The sequence below is a fragment of the Rhipicephalus sanguineus genome, unplaced genomic scaffold (assembly GCF_013339695.2).
Source record: "Rhipicephalus sanguineus isolate Rsan-2018 unplaced genomic scaffold, BIME_Rsan_1.4 Seq5482, whole genome shotgun sequence".
Lineage (NCBI taxonomy): Eukaryota > Metazoa > Arthropoda > Arachnida > Ixodida > Ixodidae > Rhipicephalus > Rhipicephalus sanguineus.
The window spans coordinates 39,922-58,782 of record NW_023615488.1 but is presented as its reverse complement, the minus strand read 5'-3'; the positions used below and the strand labels follow the sequence as shown (position 1 = coordinate 58,782).

Below are 18,861 nucleotides of genomic sequence, written 5' to 3'. Positions count from 1 at the left end.
CTTCCCTACGTGCAGAGCACGATAACCTGCGATACCTCCCAGGCAGCACCACGACCTTTCGTCCCACTGAACTTTCGCCGAGTGGTATTCAACACTTTCCACTCCATCAGCCACCCAGGTGTCCGCGCCACCCAGCGGCTGATAACGCAACGCTTCGTTTGGCCCGGAGTCAACGCGGACGTGCGACGATGGGCTCGGACATGTGAAACGTGTCAGCAAGTGAAAGTGACTCGCCACAATCGGGCTGCACTACAGGAATTTCGGACTCCTGAGTCGCGGTTTGACCACGTTCACCTCGACCTCGTGGGACCACTACCGCCCTGCCAAGGATTTAGGTACCTGCTCACATGCATCGACAGGTACAGCCGGTGGCCCGAAGCTATACCAATTGCGGACATATCAGCTGAGACCGTCGCGCAGGCCTTCATTCAAACATGGGTGTCCCGCTTTGGCTGCCCCGCCCGCATAACAACTGACCGGGGACGGCAATTCCAGAGCAACCTCTTTTCCGCACTTTCAACGCTCCTCGGCACGAAGCTGCAGCATACAACCGCCTACCACCCCGCCAGCAACGGAATGGTTGAGCGCTTCCACCGGCAACTCAAAGCCGCACTGGCAGCGAAACTCGACCGCCAGCACTGGGTGGAGAAGCTCCCGCTCGTTCTTCTTGGCCTACGCTCAACGGTGAAGGAAGACCTCGGCTTCAGCGCAGCGGAAATGGTCTACGGCTCAACAGTGCGCCTCCCGGGAGAATTCTTCTCCGACCAGACACCTTCCGCCCCAACAGCCTCCGATCACATCGAGAAGCGCAACTCAGGCCAACAGCACCTCGCATCGCCCGCAACAGGAAAGTTTTCACTTTTCCTGACATGGACTCTGCTACCCATGTGTTCGTGCGACACGACGCAACGAAGCCGCCCCTTACTCCGCCGTACGATGGCCCATTCAAAGTTTTGGGACGTACTAACAAAACCATCGCAATCGACGTGCGGGGGAAACGAGAAGTCGTCGCCGTTGACCGCGCCAAGCCTGCTCATATTGAGGTTTCCATTCAAGCAGCCTCTCACGTACGATTTCAGTGCTAACCATTGGACTGTGACCTTTCACTATTCAGCCCGTAACTGCTGTCCTTCTTTAAAAGCTCCGCAGTCTAGGGGGGGAGCCTTTGTAGCGGAAGCTGCTCAGCACCACCGCATTCTTTTCTATCCCGTCTGCAGCCGGCCGTCGACAGCTCGCCTACGCGCGGCGCCAGCGCCTCCTCCTCCGTGTTCGGGGAACAACGTGTTGTCGGGGCCGGCTCCGGGAATTAGCACCGGCGGCATGCTGCGTCTGCTCGCTCGGGGGCCCCCCTTTTCCCCTTTTCCTCTTTCTTGTAGAAGAACGCGGGGGTGCCTCCTTCTCTCCCTCGTCGAGGGGAGCTCTCGTCACTCGCACGGAGTGGAAATAAGCAGTCTTGCCCTGCAACTCCAAACCAGCTTCACGTCTCCTTTCTCGCTGCCTCCGGCGGCCGACATTCCCGGCCGCTACACTCTATCCGGCTTTCTTAAGCGGTTAACACGTAGGTCATGCTGCAAATGCTAGCTCCGGACGGCTTAATTTCTTGTAAAGCACTCGTGCCTGCTGACGTAGGCTTCAGTTGACATTTGTACGCCCTGCGAAATTCTAAATGAGGCTGTCTTGTGAGATTCAAGTATTATAGTTACACAATCATTTAGCCGATTATACTGTACCGCGATGAATGCCTTCGTTTATAACGCCGCGGGTAGTGAACTATTCATGAAACGAGAAAACGGAGTTTTCCCGTTTCATGAATAGTTCTATAGCTTTTGCTATAGAAGTGCACCGGCAGAACTTGAGAAAATCTATCTATCTATCTATCTATCTATCTATCTATCTATCTATCTATCTATCTATCTATCTATCTATCTATCTATCTATCTATCTATCTATCTATCTATCTATCTATCTGTCTATCTATCTGTCTATCTGTCTGTCTGTCTGTCTGTCTGTCTGTCTGTCTATCTATCTATCTATCTATCTATCTATCTATCTATCTATCTATCTATCTATCTATCTATCTATCTATCTATCTATCTATCTATCTATCTATCTATCTATCTATCTATCTATCTATCTATCTATCTATCTATCTATCTATCTATCTATCTATCTATCTATCTATCTATCTATCTATAAACATTTTTCGTCGCTTTCCTGCACCATGGCTGGTGATCTGCAGGGCCAATTTGTGCCACATATTGTGAATGCGTGACTGGATAGGCGGCAGGAACTGAAAGGAATTAACAGACATATCGTCTCTCACTGTCTTATAAGTTTCTTTCCGTTCCTACTGTCTATTCGCCCATACATTTACAATGTGTAGACAGAACTCGATAGCACAGCCATGCCAATCGAGTGGAGTCGACCACGTGACTCCACGTTGTCGAAAGGCATCGCGCTCAGGCCTGACACGCTTTTCATTTAAACTGTTGAAGTGCATATACTCACCATGCGGTTCAATGACGAGATGCAGAAGATGTTCCTGTGATGCGGCACAAACCACTTGCTATGGTCCAGGCTGGGCTGAAAGCACTCGTGCCGGCGTGAAGATTTAATTTCTGTTGCTAGGACATCGGTGACACTGTACTCCCTCGTGCAGTACGCTTCTTGCGCTCCGCCGGCACCGTTTCTCCAAGATTGTACTGTGATGTTGTCGCCGATTTCATGCCTCATGTCCTGTACGTATATATCTGTAGTGAGTTTAGTTCCGAAGAGAACATGTCTGTTATTTGATTTCCAATAAACGTTTATTGTGGTCATTACTTCGTTTCATACTCGACAGTAGTAATGTACTGCACAAAGCCCTAAAAGTAAAGCGATCCTGATGCAAGACTTAGGGCTGTCAGAATCGCACTCTCACTGAGTGGGTTGGTTAACTTTTGATTAACTGTCGTATTTATGCATACCACCCCTCCACCCTAAACCTTTTTGCATCTAAGGTGGTTTTGCACTGCCTCTATTATCGGAAGTATTGCAAGCTTTCTGCACCTTAGCTCGTAGACCGAGTATTGAAATCGAAGGTTTCCTTGCGATTAATTGGCAGGGTGGAAAGGGGGCTTTCGGGATTGAATCCCGGCCGCGGCGGCTTCACTTTCGATGGAGGCGAAAATGTTTGAGGCCCGTGTACTTAGATTTGGGCGCACGTTAAAGAACCCCAGGTGGTCGAACTTTCCGGAGCCCTCCACTACAGCGTCCCTCATAATCATATCATGGATTTGAGACGTTAAACCCTAGATAACATTATTATTAAGGGGGGTTTTTGCGTGTTGCGTGCTAATTCGATGACGCCAATTTGTGAAACTGCAAGGAACCGCCGCAGAACCGGCATTAAGAAGCTAAGTGCATACAATTATTTTCCTCTGCACCATGGTTGCAGGGCTGTATATTAGTATATGTGTTTCTTTGTATTTTTCGCAACACTTTAATAGTTCTTTAATTATGTTGCTTTCATTCCCCACGCAATACACCTGGATTGTGCAGCTTTTACTAGACGTGTAGCTTGCAACGTGGCCAGAACACTGACCTAAAATGACGCTAAAACTCAGCTCACTCTCATTGATTCCATAGTACTTAACTCTAGAAACAATATTTCTTGCGATTAAAACAACTTGAAGGAAACAGAACGCCCTTTGACCTAACCAGAACGCGCAAAAATGAGGGTGTAAGGTTGTTTTGCTCCCCAAAATAGCCTTTTCGTTTGCCTAAGTGTTAATGTTTTACATAATACACCTTTAAGAGCAAAGAGTGTTATGGGCTATTCAAAAACCTATGGCCCATACGACAGAGTGTCAGGTGATGATTGCAAGTCACAAAATAAAAACATCAAGCTGTAGGAAGTGCGCAGCAGTGAATCGCCTGCTGTTGGGCGACGCTGGCGTTCAAGGGCAAGCAAGCGCTTGCGTTCCAAAACGTGCAATCTGCTCGGTGTCCATGGCGGGAAAGGAAACTTTCACTTGTGATACAGTGGCCCCTGCTCTCCTCCTCCTTTCTCGCCTCCTTACTGTACTATACTACACGCGGCTATGCTACGCTTTACCCTCCCCCTCCTTACACTCCCCTTTCCCACGCCTTCCTACACATGGCTGTGCTGTACTATACATGACTATGCCATGGTTTACCCTCTCACCTCCTCCTTCTGCTCTTCTGCTATATTTTACCCTCTACCCTCCATTTTCTTTACCTCGCCCTCACTTCCCTTTCCCGCCCGCTTGCTATAATATTATACATGGCTATGCTACAAGTGGTTCTGCCTGCATGACGCCAATCAACGACATGAGATGGCAGCAGATGACATGAGAGGAAACGACATTCTGGGCCCCGAAAGGTCTCCGCACTTAGCAGCGTAGAATATTAGGGGGTTTTAGATTTATAAATCTGTCTGTTTTAGGACTATCTAAAAACACACCCTACATTCTTGCGTGTTCTGTGATTTGCCTATTGTTTAATTATGCAGAACAGAAATATATCCGCAGCCTCAGATAGCATGGCTATATATGCTTGATTGTCAGTGTAAGGCTGTGTAGCACGAGCGCTCTGCGCATTTGGTGTTTAACACTGTCATGCCGTGTGTATAGATGGGCGCGTATGTGTGACTTCTATGCTGATGTAGGAGTATGTTGCCCGACTGGTAGCCTTTGTTTTTCACTATTTTCCAGTCATTAGGGTATTTTGTCGATTGACAACCCCCCATGATATGGATATTTCAATGCGTGTAAGTTCTATTTCCTAGGGTGTAACGGCAACAGTTGCAGACACGATAAAACCCCCTTAAAGGGGCCATGACACGGTCGCCCAAAGATTTGTGGTTTTCAGCGAAAACTAGAAGTAGAGGGTCTATTATGCCTATACAGATTCAAAAGTGGGTCCTAAAAGAGTATTTCAGTGCAAAACAAGCCCTAGAAGTCCCCGGCTGTACACCCCGCCCACCGCCGGCGACCGCCATTCTGCCATGGCGCGTGTGACGTCATGTGCAGCACGGAAAGGAGCCGTCGCCTTCTACCAAAGTTTCAGCCGCTGCAAATCGTTCAGTTTCAGTGCCAAGCTGAAGAAAGCTAAAATATCTCGATGTCACGTGTAGCTGACCACGGAACAATATATGTAAACTCGAGTTGCTGCGCAACCAGCAGGAAAGAAGACGGAAGACAGGAAGGAGCGCAGTAGTGCTGCAACTGCACTCTTTCCTGTCTCCCTCCTTCTTTCCTGCTGGTTGCGCAGCAAGTCGAGTTACCAAATATGAACCAACTAGTCTACGAAGAAGTATTGGAACAATATCGTTCGCCGCAATGCGGACGCTTGCACAGCTAGCTGCTTGTTACGTCACGGCTCGCCAGTGCACCAGTGTTGCCTGACTCTCGGGCCGCTGGCGTGTTTATAAAATATTTGATTATAAATTAAGTGCTCGACGAAATGGAATAAAATTTCGCCAGCTTATTTGGGAATACACAAGGATTAATCCGCATAACACAGATTACGATCGAAAATTGGCTGTCGTGGCCCCTTTAAGGAATAAACTGAATCTCAGGATAGAACATTCAATATTTTCTTCAAACATTGTGAGCACTTGCATAGCCCCACTGTTGGACGGGAACAAGAGCAATGACAGTAAAAAAAAGGCGGTTTGTCAGAGCATTGCTATGGATCTTATACCTCGTGTCCAAGTGGGTGACTTTGCGATGCTCAAGACAGCCTGTAGACCTCTGGTACGGAAGTGGTCGACCTTCAGTTCTCTGGTTGGGTAATGGTATCTCTTGGTCAGTAGAACCCAAAGTATAGGATAGCGTTGAGCCCATGCCGAAGGCCTCGACATGTAGACGTTAGCCTCTTGGATGGTAAGATGATGGGCTACGACCCGAACATGTGGAAATCAAAATATGAGCAATAACAAAATTTTGTAGTTTTATTAAAATTATCCTACGGAGCGCGGGACAACTTTCAAACTCGGCGAGTTTTGGTGTGCCTAATTGAGAGCGCGATCGGTGTAAACACAATGTCTGATTTCAAGAAGGCAAGGGTGCAAACATATGTCGAACAAAATCTTGTTTGAAATGGTGAATCCGGCAGCTGCACACTGTTTCATACCAGCTCTGTGTCTTTTGAATACGCAACATTTTTATAACTTGCTTGTTATAAACAGCACAATGAAAGTTGTGAAGATAAACTACTCCGTGAAGTGGATATTGCTCGCGCGGGAAATTCAAAAACGCAAGCAGCTTCTTGGCAAAATATATTCAGTTGGTTTACGGAATGAACCGCAATTTATGAAGTGTATCGCGTGTATACGCAAAGCATATTCATTATGAAGGAAATTTCAGGATGATAGCCGTTCCGAAATATTGATTCTCAAAGTGTGCGCTCAAATGCGTGAAATGGGAAGGCGTTCTATTTGATTTCATCCTTTTAAACGCAAAACGGCGCCTTGGTGGAAAAAATAGCCTGAAAAAAAGCTAGTACATTTTTACCTCAAATTTGATGGCGCGCATCTGAAGATCCACGCACCATTAGGTTTCAGATGACGTGAATATGCGTTGTCAACTTGCGGGATCTAATTCATTAGTTCCAATACGCATCGTAAGAAGCAATAATCTGAATGCTAATTACACAATTGAACTTCACTAATCTATTAGGCATTTCAACTTTTAGTACATGTAATATCCACGTTGAGCAAGCGAACTTAAAGACTACAGGTAAAGTTGCCGCCACAGGTGATTTTTAAACCTTTGTCTGCCGGTTTTTGTCTTTTCTTTTTTTTCTTTTTGTGGTACTGCTGTACACTCCATGCCGGGTTTTTTTTTTCTGCGCGCCATGCGGAAATTTTCTATTAGCAATGCCGTACGATGCTGTTAAGAATATGTAAACATTTTTATACAGGATTATTTCATCAAAATAAAAATATCACTCATTACAAGCAATGAAATTATTAACGAAAGAATAAATTTTAATAATTACCCATTAATTCACAGTCGCGGAGACAATGGTTATCCATTTTACTCGGACTCCGACTTTGTCAAGAGGTCCTGAATTGTTTCTTATTCAAATCGCGTGCGCACGTCGCACGCTCACTCGTCATGGCTGCGCTGCTGAGGCGCTGTCAAAGAGATGCTGATGTGCAAGCATGCGCTCCCACCGTTGTCACAAATTTCACCGCAAGTTTTATTCGTTTATATGTTCCCTCCGTAAACGGCGGGAAAAAACCCGCTTTATTTTTTTTACGCGAATTGTCTCGCAAGTGGCCGGGAGTGATTTATTGGGGCCAAGTTGGTAAACTCGGGATTGACAGGGCTTATGCGTGTGTCGTCGTCCGAGTTATCTTGCGATCGACAGTGAAAGGAATAAAAATTCTCGTGAAAAAAGTTTGTAAACTTTAGCATAGTATGATGACCTAAGCCGCATTTTTTTTATTTTCCTCCTGCGAGCTACACCCTTTTGAAATGATAATTTATTCTTCCTTTTTTTCTGATATACTGGCGGCTGCCTTTTGGAAATCATGGCTCGAGTGAGTTTTATACCAGATATTAGGAATGCGCATTCTAAAAGTTCATGTCGGCAGCACTGATAACAAATGTAGCATTCAATAAATACTGAAGGAAGCAGACGTGACTAAATGATAAGAGAAAGCGTACACAAAGGAAAAAGTACACAACTGTCGGTACTGCATAAACGTCGTGTTTTCACGAAACAGTAGATTTTTTGAAAATGTTACCACAGGGACAACAGCACCGAACAAACGCAGATGTGAAAAGAAAGATCTGTTTAAAGCTAGGAGCAAAGAAGCGAAAGAACAGTACACAATGAAGGAACTTCATTTTAAACCAAAGTAGGCTCCTTAATATTTTTTACGTGGTTAAATTAGTTATTATTCCGCGCTGTTCTTGACAAAATGACTTATCACCAACCCCCCCGAATGTGCTTCCATCCTAAAGAACAATTTCAACCCCTGCTTTTTTATAAGCGAAGCAATAATTCTGCTCGAAAAGTTATATTAAAAATTCTTAATCTTAAAAATGTTTCCTTTTTTTACCACTTCATGCTTTTTCTCCGATTCTTGGCATTTTGGTGGGAGTGAGCCAATGAGCTTATGATATACATCTACATGTATATGATAAACATGGCTCCCAGGGTAACTGAACGCATTATCAAATGAACATTAGGAAAGGAAACAATGTGTTGTGAGATTATGCTCATCACACTGTGTGACGAACCCTAAATGGGAGCAGACGCGTTTTGTCAAGTTGTGCAGCCCGTATGCGGGCTGCACAACTTGACATAACTGACTGACATAACCGCACAACTTGACATAACGGCTCAACTCGCATTTCTTGAGATAGGACCGGGTAAATTTGATTGAATTCAATACCTATCGTTTCGACAGTGTCAAGGGTCAGTGATAGGCATAGGAATATCTGGCCGTTGCTTCGTCCGCTCTGAGGGTATTGGTAGTCGAACCTTGCATCCATGATGAACCGGGGCACACTATGCTGGAGCCACACTACGCCTTTTCGTCGTCGGTCAGCGCTTGCTATCAGGACACCTGTGAAGAAATATAACGTATTGTCACGTGGTCGTGACGGCAAAGAAGGTATACCAGTCGTGCTGTTAAAGACGAAACTCTTTATTGGGCGTACTTGTGCCCAGGAAAGTAATAGTACAAGCACTAGACGCTGTTCTCTGATAGCGGCGATCACATCGTCGGTAATCGGTAATCTGCCCGTCTGCAAAATGCGCCTGCTTTTATCGATGCCTTTTCGAAACTTCAACCGTCATCGCAGGTGCTCGCGTTAGCTCTAGAATAAACTCGGTTACTCGTGTGCTGTGTGTAAACTTAACAGAACAATCGGAAACAATCTCGCGAAGTTTCTAAACACTATGGCGCCTCTTACGACAAGCGGTGGTAACAGTTTTTATGGGTCAAACGCGATCACTCAAAGCATGAAGCTGAAAGTGCGGTAGCCAATATTAACTGCTAAGCTGTTTAGCCAGCCGTTAAAACGTGCGAGTTTCAGGAAAAGGCAGCCGCGCCGCAGCCATGGCAACCAGCGACGCCGCAGCTGCTAGAACGCCTGGCATAACCTCGTGAGACCTTGCCAAGCCACGCATGCGCAGGAGGGACAACGACGCAGCAGCTATCGGTAAGCTACGCCAAGCGACGAAGACGCCCCGCGCAACCGAGTACCTCCGCTCGATCAGATACCGCCCTGACGTACTTCCGAAGAAGCAGCAGTGCATCGTGAGTGAGGCTTGTCGTTGTACGTGAACGGTGACGGCAGCGACGAACAGATCCAGAATACGCGGCCAGGGAAACGGAGAACAAGAGACGACGAGAAGATACTGCCGATCACCGTGAGTGGAATGTTTCGCGTATGCGAGCTCTACGTCAGTACTTAGATTTAGGTGCACGTTAATGAACCCCAGGTGGTCGAAATTTCCGGAGCCTTCCACTACGGCGTCTCACATAATCATAACGTGGTTTTGGGACGTTAAACGTCAGATATTATTATTAATTATTATTATTATTATTATTATTATTATTATTATTATTATTATTATTATTATTATTATTATTATTATTATTGAGCTCTAGGTCAGGATGCAGCCTACCGGAAAGCCGAGTGTAAGCTTTCGACTTTTGATTTTGGCGTTAGCCATAAGTGTCTAGGCATGCGCTAGACCTGAAATGACCTGGACAGGTTTCGGACCGTGAATTTGCGATTGCCGAAAAAGTCACGTGACATCGTTCTCGTGCTTCTCGGCGTGCGAGAGCTCGTGCTTAATGGAATAGGTGTAGCGCTGCGTTTGGCTAAATCGAGAGGCACTCTCACTACAACTCGAGGCACTTGCGTAGATTTAACTTTTGACAACCAATACTTTTTAAGATCACTTTGACTTTACCAATCCCCTGTAGCCATGGTGACAGACGGTGCATTGAAGATTTTTCGCGCCTCGCATGATGACATCGTGCTCGCATAAAAAACACATTACAACACAGGAAATTGCCAAAACTGTCTTTATCTGACGAATACACAGAACACGGCTACGTCACATCGTCCTTCAAGCGATAGTTAACCACGCCTACAGGTTTGTGTGATATCGGTTGAGAAGTATCGTAGGAATTTTCGAAAAGGCATTCCGCACAGGCGGGTGGTTTACACTAAGGAATTTCGCAAGCTAAGCATGCGAACGCTACTCTTAGCAGGGTTCTTCAAGCTTGCTTCGCGGTTTTACAGCGAAAGCTGTTATGAGATCATTTCAGCGGCCGTTTTGGCGCCGTTTTTGTCCGCCGCCGCCGCCGGTGTCCGTAAGCGCTATCGCTCGAAATAAAAATAAAACGAAATATTTAAAAAATTCCAGCATGGAACGAGGTTCGAACCTGAGCCGTCTGCGTGTGAGCCCAGTATTCAACCTCTGAGTCATGCCGGTGCTTGAAAACTGCTTTGCAAAAAGGTCTTATACAGGCTTCACGTCGGGAAGGAACCACATTAACATATGTAATGTAGCGTGGTAGAAGAGCAAAATAAGCACCAAGCGTCGCACAACGCGAATTCTGTAACCAGGCGTCACACAATGCGAATTGCGCAACGAGTAGGTTGTTGAATGCCTCCAACCCATTACTAAGGGCTCCGCCATAATTCTTCATCGTCATCAGGCACAGCATCAACAAAGTGCGCATAATGCCTTACATGCGTTTAGCAGGTACCACGGCGCTGCGTAGAATGACGAAAAATGGCATAGTGCCTGCTTCCCTACTTTTCAAAAATTACAATGATTTATAGCGTAGTGGGTTCCTCGCAAGTGCACTTGTATTGGTTGCCAAGGAAGCCCATAAGCGCATGATCCACTTCCTCGGGGTCTCAGTAAAGTTCTTCGCCCCCCCCCCCCCCTCTCTCTCCCACGTCAACGTATGTTATACAGCATGGCGGGAGAGGGAAATAGGGACCGGGCGTCACCCAATGCAAATTGCATAACTGGTGGGCCGTTTAAAGCTTCCAACCCATTACAAAGGGCTGAGTCATAACTCTTCATCGTCATCAGTCGTCGCGTCAACAAAGTGCACATAATGCGTTACATGCGTGTAGCTGATGCCTCACTTCTCCGCAGAATGACGAATAATGGCTTATTAGGCGCCTCCCAACTTCACAAAAATTGTGATTTATGGCGTAGTGGGTACCTTGCTAGTGTACTTGTATTAGTAGCTTCAAAAGTGCTTACAACGGGCTCTAGAAACGTCACTCTTCCAGCTTTTGCTGTGACTGTGCTGCGGTTTCAGCACAGGCCTGGCGTTTTTTTCAACTGGCCGCTAACGCAATGTTTCAGGTAAAAATACGCGATAACTGCTGCTTAAACCTCCTAAAATATAGAAAGCACCACGTAAAAATGCGTTAATAAAAACGAGGTTGCCGTTGCTGGCCATTGATTATTAATTAAAATTGACGTTTAAGTGCGCCCCTTAGGAGTTGTGCTCTTATAAAAAGATTTGAATTCTAATGTACGTCAAATTATTCATCCGCAATGATTTCTACGTGCCATCTTGGCAAGTCTGTCGTGTCTAGAGTGCTCAGTTCGACTTGCGTAATCCTAACGCCTGGGAAATCGTTTTATTGTTGACGAAAGTTAACCAGCGCTAATTTTTCCAGTTGAGAGACATGGCAGAACGGACGTTGTCATGCCTTTCTGTGACCTTGTTGGAAAAATTAGCGCTGGTTAGCTTTCATAAAGCGGAAAAATATATATCACCAACTAGTCCCGCAACGTGTTTTGCTAGTCGAAGACACGGAAATTATAATTTTCACGTCTTCGACTAGTGAAACAGAAAATTGGGAAGATCTGTCCGCCTCTTCATGGCGCAAGAACAGAATTGTACTGACGTCAGAGTGGCACGAGACGCCGCTGCATTCAGAAGCGCTTTAAAAACATGTGGGCTAAGTAGCTGGGTTCTCAAGTCTGTTTGCGTCTGTGCATTATTGTGGGCGCTCTGTTGTGCTGTATGGTCGAGAGAGGTTGAACAAAATGTTCACTATACGCGCTAGTTAGTTAACTAGACCTAGTTAGAATGCGAGGTCTAGGCTTCAAAATTCCAGCTAAGAACATTTTGACCAGAATTTTTAAATAAGAAGGACGTGAGGCGTAATGAAGTTAACGCAGTACGTCTTTCTATAAAGGGCCTACCTTTGGAATGTCCGGCTCTTCTCTGGGATAACGCCTTTGGAGGCTGGTCGTTGTAGGCAACGTATGCTATGTCCTGAGCCAAATCATAATGAAGGAACACCGTTACCAGTTTTTTCATTTTGACAGGAAACCAACGCATTGTACACTACCTAATGAAGGTTTTTTTAAAATTTATTATGGAAGCTGATTACATCCCCGCGCAGGGAGCGTGCTCAACTCGTCCCGTTTTCTGCACGCTTGCCATTCACGCATGCGCTGTGACACTATTTCTGCTGCTTCTGCGTGACTGGTGGGTGCGTTTTAAGCATGAAATGCTTTTATCTCCCGTTGGAAGTGACATTCAAGCGAACTTGAGCCAAAAGCCGGAGCCGTTGTCCGGAGGCTCAGAAAAGAACATCCGGGCATCGTTGCGACAAGAAAACATCATCCGGGCAACCAGTCAAAAGTTAAGATGGTGTGGCTTCTGGCCCCCAACCCTTTCTACAAGACCGCATCACACACGCTAGCTACTGCTCAAACAAGTCACAAAACATATTGCTTCCGAGTTTTTTCTAATGTTTGTTCACGGTATCACTGAAGCTGTCACTTCTAGCACGCTGCAATTTTATTTGTAACTTCCAATATATACGTTCTAAAGGTATATAAGGCGCCGTACTCTTTTCAACGCCAGCGGTCCATGAATTTCGCGGCTTGGGTTTTGCGCCGCCTCCTTCGAGAGACGGCGCCCCCTGCGTGACCAACCAATCTACTGTTTGGGCTGATTCACAACAGCAATAACGACCAATCCGCGGCCCTTAATCTCAGTGTTTCAACAAATAAACGAGAAATTGTCAGTGAGGTTCAGTGCAATACATTTGGATACGTAGATATACCGGTGAGGCCCGCACGCTACAAGTATCGTCAATTCATACATTTGTCTTTCGGGTGAAATAAAAGGTTTGCTGAACGTTCGCGCACATGTTGTGCCCCTACTTCTTGGTGCATGTGTTGCATCTGCTCAACAAAACGATCACCGTGCGTTACAAACAAGGCCGAACTTCTACCCTTGTCATACACGTGTTATTGGAAATTTCTTATACAGCGGCATACGTACATGCGCATTATAAATAGAGTCTGACACCTCATTAGTGGTTCTCGTCAAGTTGTGCTCAAATTAGCAGCCTTCGTTCTAGCCTAAAAATATAGTTGCCACGAATGAGTAGTCAACGTAATGCGTAGTCCTTACGGCTGTCGGTCTGTATACCGGCCCTAGCGTCTCCTCGATAGGGTTCAGTCTTTTACTGTAGATACTGTCATGAAGGATTGTCCACAAATGCGAGCCAGCCTTGGCGTCGTTACTATCGTAGTACATCATTTCTTCTCCAGTAAGCGTCCCGCAGTTTTTCTGCCGAATTGTTTTTGGCGGTTTGTATACAATAAACCTGAAACAGTACAAGCGTCGTGGCAACGTGTCTTATTGGCAAGAAGCATTAAATTCAGCACTGCTTGAATTTATTGTCACTCAACGCTGCAATTCATAGTTAGAAAAGGCGCAGGGTAAACACAAACAAGATGCACACACGACTAGCGCTGTTTTAAGATAACTGGCAGTCGATGCATGCTTTGTGTATTCTTTTGTGGCCATGACGTCAGAATTTTAATCCTCCTTTTCGAATTCTGCACAAACGTGTGTGTCGCTAACACTGAGAGGAAATATACTTGGTTGGGGTACGTCTTCGTAGCCTGCATGAATGCAGTGCAAGTGGCTCTCGCAGGAATATATAGACGGTATACCTCAATGAAGAACAGGACAATTCTTTTTTTGCTTACGTTCGTTTACAAATGAACAGAACCTACATGGTAATCTGATAACGCTATCGGCAGTGGTCAGGTCAGGTACAGATGGCCGTTGATCGCAAACTTACTTTTAAGATATCACCGTGTATATTGGAATATTCATTGTTATTCTGACTGGCGGTGGAGCAGCACAAGGAGACAGTGACACCAAGACTCGTCATGTATTGCGATGAATGTGAACTCAAGACCTAGACATGTGGCCCATTGAAAAAGTCATCGAACTCCGTATCACCCAAAGAAACTTCTTTAGGAAGCTCCTTAATATAATAACAATAACCTTTTTTTTGTCTGTGCTGACGACTTACAGGTCAACACGTTCATTATACATGTGTTTACCACCGCAGCAGAAAAGTGTGATACTACGATATTCCTAAAGAGATTTTCTCCGCGCTCCGACTCAGTTTGCGGCAGCGCGAACTTATCTAAAAAGTGGAGCGGGGGAAAAAACAACGTTAACAAAACATTGCACTGTTCGCGTTGAAGGGCCCCTCACCAGCCTCTGAAAATGCGAAAAACGAGCGCAATATTCTGTCCTGTCTTTTCTTGTCTTTCTGGCGCAGAACACTGCTTCCTGTGTCGTCTGTATAGTGTATACTCTTGATTGGTCACATGTGAATTGTCTCCCGCACTGCTTTGCCATGCAGCCACCCATCTGTTCTTCCTTGCCTCGCATGACTATCGTGCGCGATCAACTGATTTCACTTCATTTTCTGTGTTTCCGACTGCGCAAACGGAGATACCAGATGTGTCCGACAAGCGCGAAATCTCGATAGGCTCAACGCTTAGTGCTGACATGGTAGACGTGCTTTTAAGAAATAAGTAGCAAGGGGGACATATGGCCAGTAGGTAGGGTAGCGAAGGCGAGGAGGAAACCACTCCCTCGTCTTTGAACGCGAGGTGGTGAAGGGCCCTTTAATTAAGGTATCTGAATGTCACGTAAACCGGCAGCTGTGGTTTAGTGGTTATGGTACTCGACTACTTACCCGAAGGTCGCAGGATCGAATCTCGACGGCGGCGGTCTCGTTTAGATGGAGGCAAAATCTTGGAGGACGCTTGAGCTTCGCCATCAAGAGTAGAACGCGATAGCGCAATCGGGCGCCGTGCGCATCGTTTTCTCAATTGCTAGCCTGGCTTCGGTTCTCGGTGTATGCCTCAGCCATGCCGCAAGGAAACGAACGTCTATGTGCATAACAGTGACCGTTTCAAGCTATCCTAGAATGACTATTGTGAATACAGTTGCGAAGTGCTCACTGCGCCACAACTCTTCCTTTTGCGAATCAGCGAAGGGCCCACTACGCGACCGTAAGGCAGCACGCTAACCTACGCAGCTACACAATTGGTTGATGCTTTTGCAGCTCATGATGATAAATTATGGCAGAACGCTTTGTAATGAGTAGGCCTTTAAAACACCCAGTTGTTGCGCAATTCACAAGCTTTAACGCCTGGCGCGATTCTACGCTTCTGCTATGCCATATAAAATGCGTTAAGGAGTCTCGTTCCACTACGCGACTTTCATATAGTGTTTTGTTCCGACTCAGTTTCAAGAAATAGCGTGGCTCTGTGGTAGAACACCTGTTTGCCACGCAGACGGCCTGAGTTCGATTCCCACTTGACCCCGAAGATTGCTAAATTTCGACCTCTGGGTGCTTTAGGGTCCCTTTCAAGCGCACTTCCACAAATCTCTTGTTGGCCACGTGCCCAAAAGTTTTCTTAAACTGAGTGATGTGCGGTCAATGCCATTAACGCTGATTTAAGTCGGCGTCGTGTTGTGTGCATTCTAGAAGGGGGTGATGTATGCTAAAACCGAGGGCGCATGTTTGATTACCGACCACGGCGGCCGCTTTTAGATGGAAGCGAGTACAAAGAACACCCGTTTACTTAGATTTAGGAGCACACTAAAGAAACCCAGGTGGTCTAAGCTAATCTGGAATTTCTGCTACGACATGCCTCATTATCATGTCGGGGTTTTGCCACGTAAGAACTCCGGATACCCTCTTAACGCGAAGAAAAAAAAAGAGAGAGAAACGTGAAGATGCTCACCAGTCAACGTCCAGGCCTCGTGCATTTTTGCACGAAACGTCTCCGTGCCCGAAGGTAAAATCAACACTATACCATATCACACTCACGAAGAAAAATCTATGCGTTGACACAGGATTCATAGCGGCTGGTCGCCGGTGCGTACGTAGGACGTGCACGACGTTTACATGAAAAACAATGCACTGCTTTATGCGCGACTGTACGGGCGCCTCTTAAGGCTGCAGTGCACTGCCGCACCAGTGACGATAAGCGTTTTGCAGCGACACAGCAGCTGACATTGTGTAATGGAGGTATTTTTCGCACAATATACCCTTTTCGAAATTGCAAAGCTAGCTTTCCTGCGATGCAGTTCGCCCAACTAATGGAGGCTAGTCAATTAATGCAAACGGAATGTTCAAGCGCGCTTTGCTTGCGCCATGACGCAGATGTTGCCACGTCTCTCTTGATATACGCACGCATAATAGAAAAGCCCCAGCGCGGCCAACTACGACATTCTCTGCCCTTGAAGCACAACAGGTGCCTCTATTAGACGGCCGAATGTGCAACGCAGGGAAGCGCACTTGCGGATTATAAAAAGGGTCCATTGTTCGGGACTTGTTTCTTTTGCATAATGGATAATTCATAACCTGAACGCGAAATTCTTAAGAAATAAAAATTCGGTGGATCCCGCGCCTTCTGGGAATCGGCTTCATGCGAAGAAGTCAGAGAGTCGTTCTACGCTGCATTTTTTGTGGCCTTGAACAAGCGTTTCGAGGTGGATCCACGTGTTTTTGTAATTGTAGTAGTTGTGTGCATAACGTTGGCTTACGAGGGACGTAGAAAACACTGGCATTTAAAGGGTGACCTATGGTCTGACGTAACGTGAGCATTCACGTAGAGCACATCCGTCAGTAATATCGAAACGAAGTGCACTTTACGATGCGATGATGTGAATATCATAGGTAACTTTCGTTAGCGTATTCATCTGGGGTCAAGCAACGCTTGACTTTAGCTTGCTGAATCATAGGAATACAAATGTAATGTTTATTAGACTGTTATAAAAGGGGAGCCAACACTGGAACTACAGATGTTAACTTGACGTCACGCCTGTATCGTGGAGTACGTATGTAGCGTTTATTGCTTCGTTATAACATTAGCTAGTCAGCACTAAAACCACAATTGACATTGCACCGACGTTACGCCTTCATAGGGTGTATTTCCAAAGCCGCTTATAGGCCTCGCGTGGCTGTGTCGTAGAATACCTGACTGCCACGCAGCATGCTTGGGTTCAATTCCTGCTAGGATCCTAATTTTTATTCTTTGCATTCGTCGGGTCAACGCTGCCGATGCCAATTTTTCTTAACGCTGTCGCATTTAAATTGCCATTGTCTAGTTGTTGTCGCCGTTCCTGGGTACATATAAACTGTCAATCACCTATGGCGCATACCAGTACTCCGCGTCCCGTGGTAAACGTTTATGTGCCACACGTGTCTAGAGAAAAGGGTTTGACGACGTACGCGGCAGGATTTTCACGTTATTCATGTCAGGACCAGACACTCATACACTCACAGCGGCAATTGTGCTAGCAACTCTCTTTGTGAGAGTAAACGCTTGTCTCATATTTCACTCCCTTTTCAGGAGTGCTGGGAACTCTCTGCTGCACAGAGTAGGCACACTCTCTCGACAGAGTTTTGGTACTCTGGCTGAATGAGAGTGGACAAGCTCCCTCGCTAGAGTAAAGTCACGATTTTGAAATGGAGTACATACACTCTCGGCTGGAATTACGCTACTCCCTCGCAGAGTTTTACAATGCTGGTGGGGCTAGAATGCATGAACTCCCTCCAAGAGTAGAATCACTCTTGCTGCTAGGACTAACGTTTAAAAAGAAGGGAAAAAAAGCCTTCGTGCGTTTTCTACAATGTAACAGTGAACCTGGCTGAAATGCCTCAAGCTTACCTCACACATAGACAGAACTCACATCCGCACACTCATTCATACACAACACAGCAACACTGAACATATGCACTACTGGCGCTGCACACAAGCATACACCCGGTAACCGGTATATATATCCATGATGTTTTGCCCCCTTCCAGTGCCAGTGGCAACAGCTCTGCTGTGTGTATTTACACAGCAAATATACATGGAACACGTGTAAATATCTAATGATATATTGGGATACTGTTGGCACATCGACTTTTTACTACAAAGCAGCATAAAATTCAACACTGTTCTCATTCGTAAATTCCAAATATCAGCTGGGACTCTATCATATCGGCTCAATGCCGTACAGCCGCTCATGCGCAAGTCTGAGAGTTGTAGCCACGCGCTTACAAATACACTTGCGACGATCTTTTACCAAGGCTGGCTGATGAATATTTTACGACGTCACGATCTGGCGTCCGATCGGACATGCGGTGCCGCTGCAGTCGCGACATGTACGCCAGAAAAGCAACGCCGTTCAACATAACCACAATGCAAACGCATCTCTGGCGATTCTCGCACTTTCGTTCAACCTCGGTTGCATTTTAATGTAACAGTGAAACGCTTTCGACTATAAAATGCGCATTCTCCAACCTTCGTCTGCCACTTGCGCCGAGATCGGTCGCACTCAATATGACCCGTACGACTACCAGCGAAGGTAGGCCTAGCGCACTTGCCGAGTCCGTGTGTACATGCAGTCGGCGCTTCTGAGTTAAGGATACGCAATTCCGACGTGTAAAATGAGTGTACAGTAGAGCTTTAGTATCGATTAACCTGAATGAACCATTTTTTATTGCGTACGGTGTT

The 18,861-nt window shown here is 46.1% G+C and overlaps 1 protein-coding gene across 1 annotated transcript; it reads right to left on the bottom strand.

Annotated features, from left to right (window-relative positions):
* Positions 1-516: 516 nt before the first annotated feature.
* LOC125756721 (cell-death-related nuclease 7-like) lies at positions 517-16,632 on the bottom strand. Its single transcript, XM_049411631.1, has 7 exons — positions 16,096-16,632; positions 13,445-13,640; positions 12,220-12,292; positions 8,414-8,587; positions 5,707-5,901; positions 2,509-2,750; positions 517-672 (listed from the first exon to the last, which is right to left on the bottom strand). The coding sequence occupies exons 1-7, from the start codon at positions 16,212-16,214 to the stop codon at positions 517-519; spliced, it is 1,155 nt and encodes a 384-aa protein (XP_049267588.1). The 5' UTR covers positions 16,215-16,632.
* Between the last annotated feature and the right edge of the window lie 2,229 nt (positions 16,633-18,861).

Bases quoted from the DNA above. Each gene is read 5' to 3' on its own strand.
- LOC125756721 (XM_049411631.1), bottom strand. From the start codon at position 16,214: ATGAATCCTGTGTCAACGCATAGATTTTTCTTCGTGAGTGTGATATGG. The intron at 13,641-16,095 runs GTGAGCATCTTC...GTACTGTTTCAG, and splicing joins CGAGGCCTGGACGTTGACTG to GTTTATTGTATACAAACCGC. The intron at 12,293-13,444 runs GTAAGGACTACG...GATTTGGCTCAG, and splicing joins CGGTATACAGACCGACAGCC to GACATAGCATACGTTGCCTA.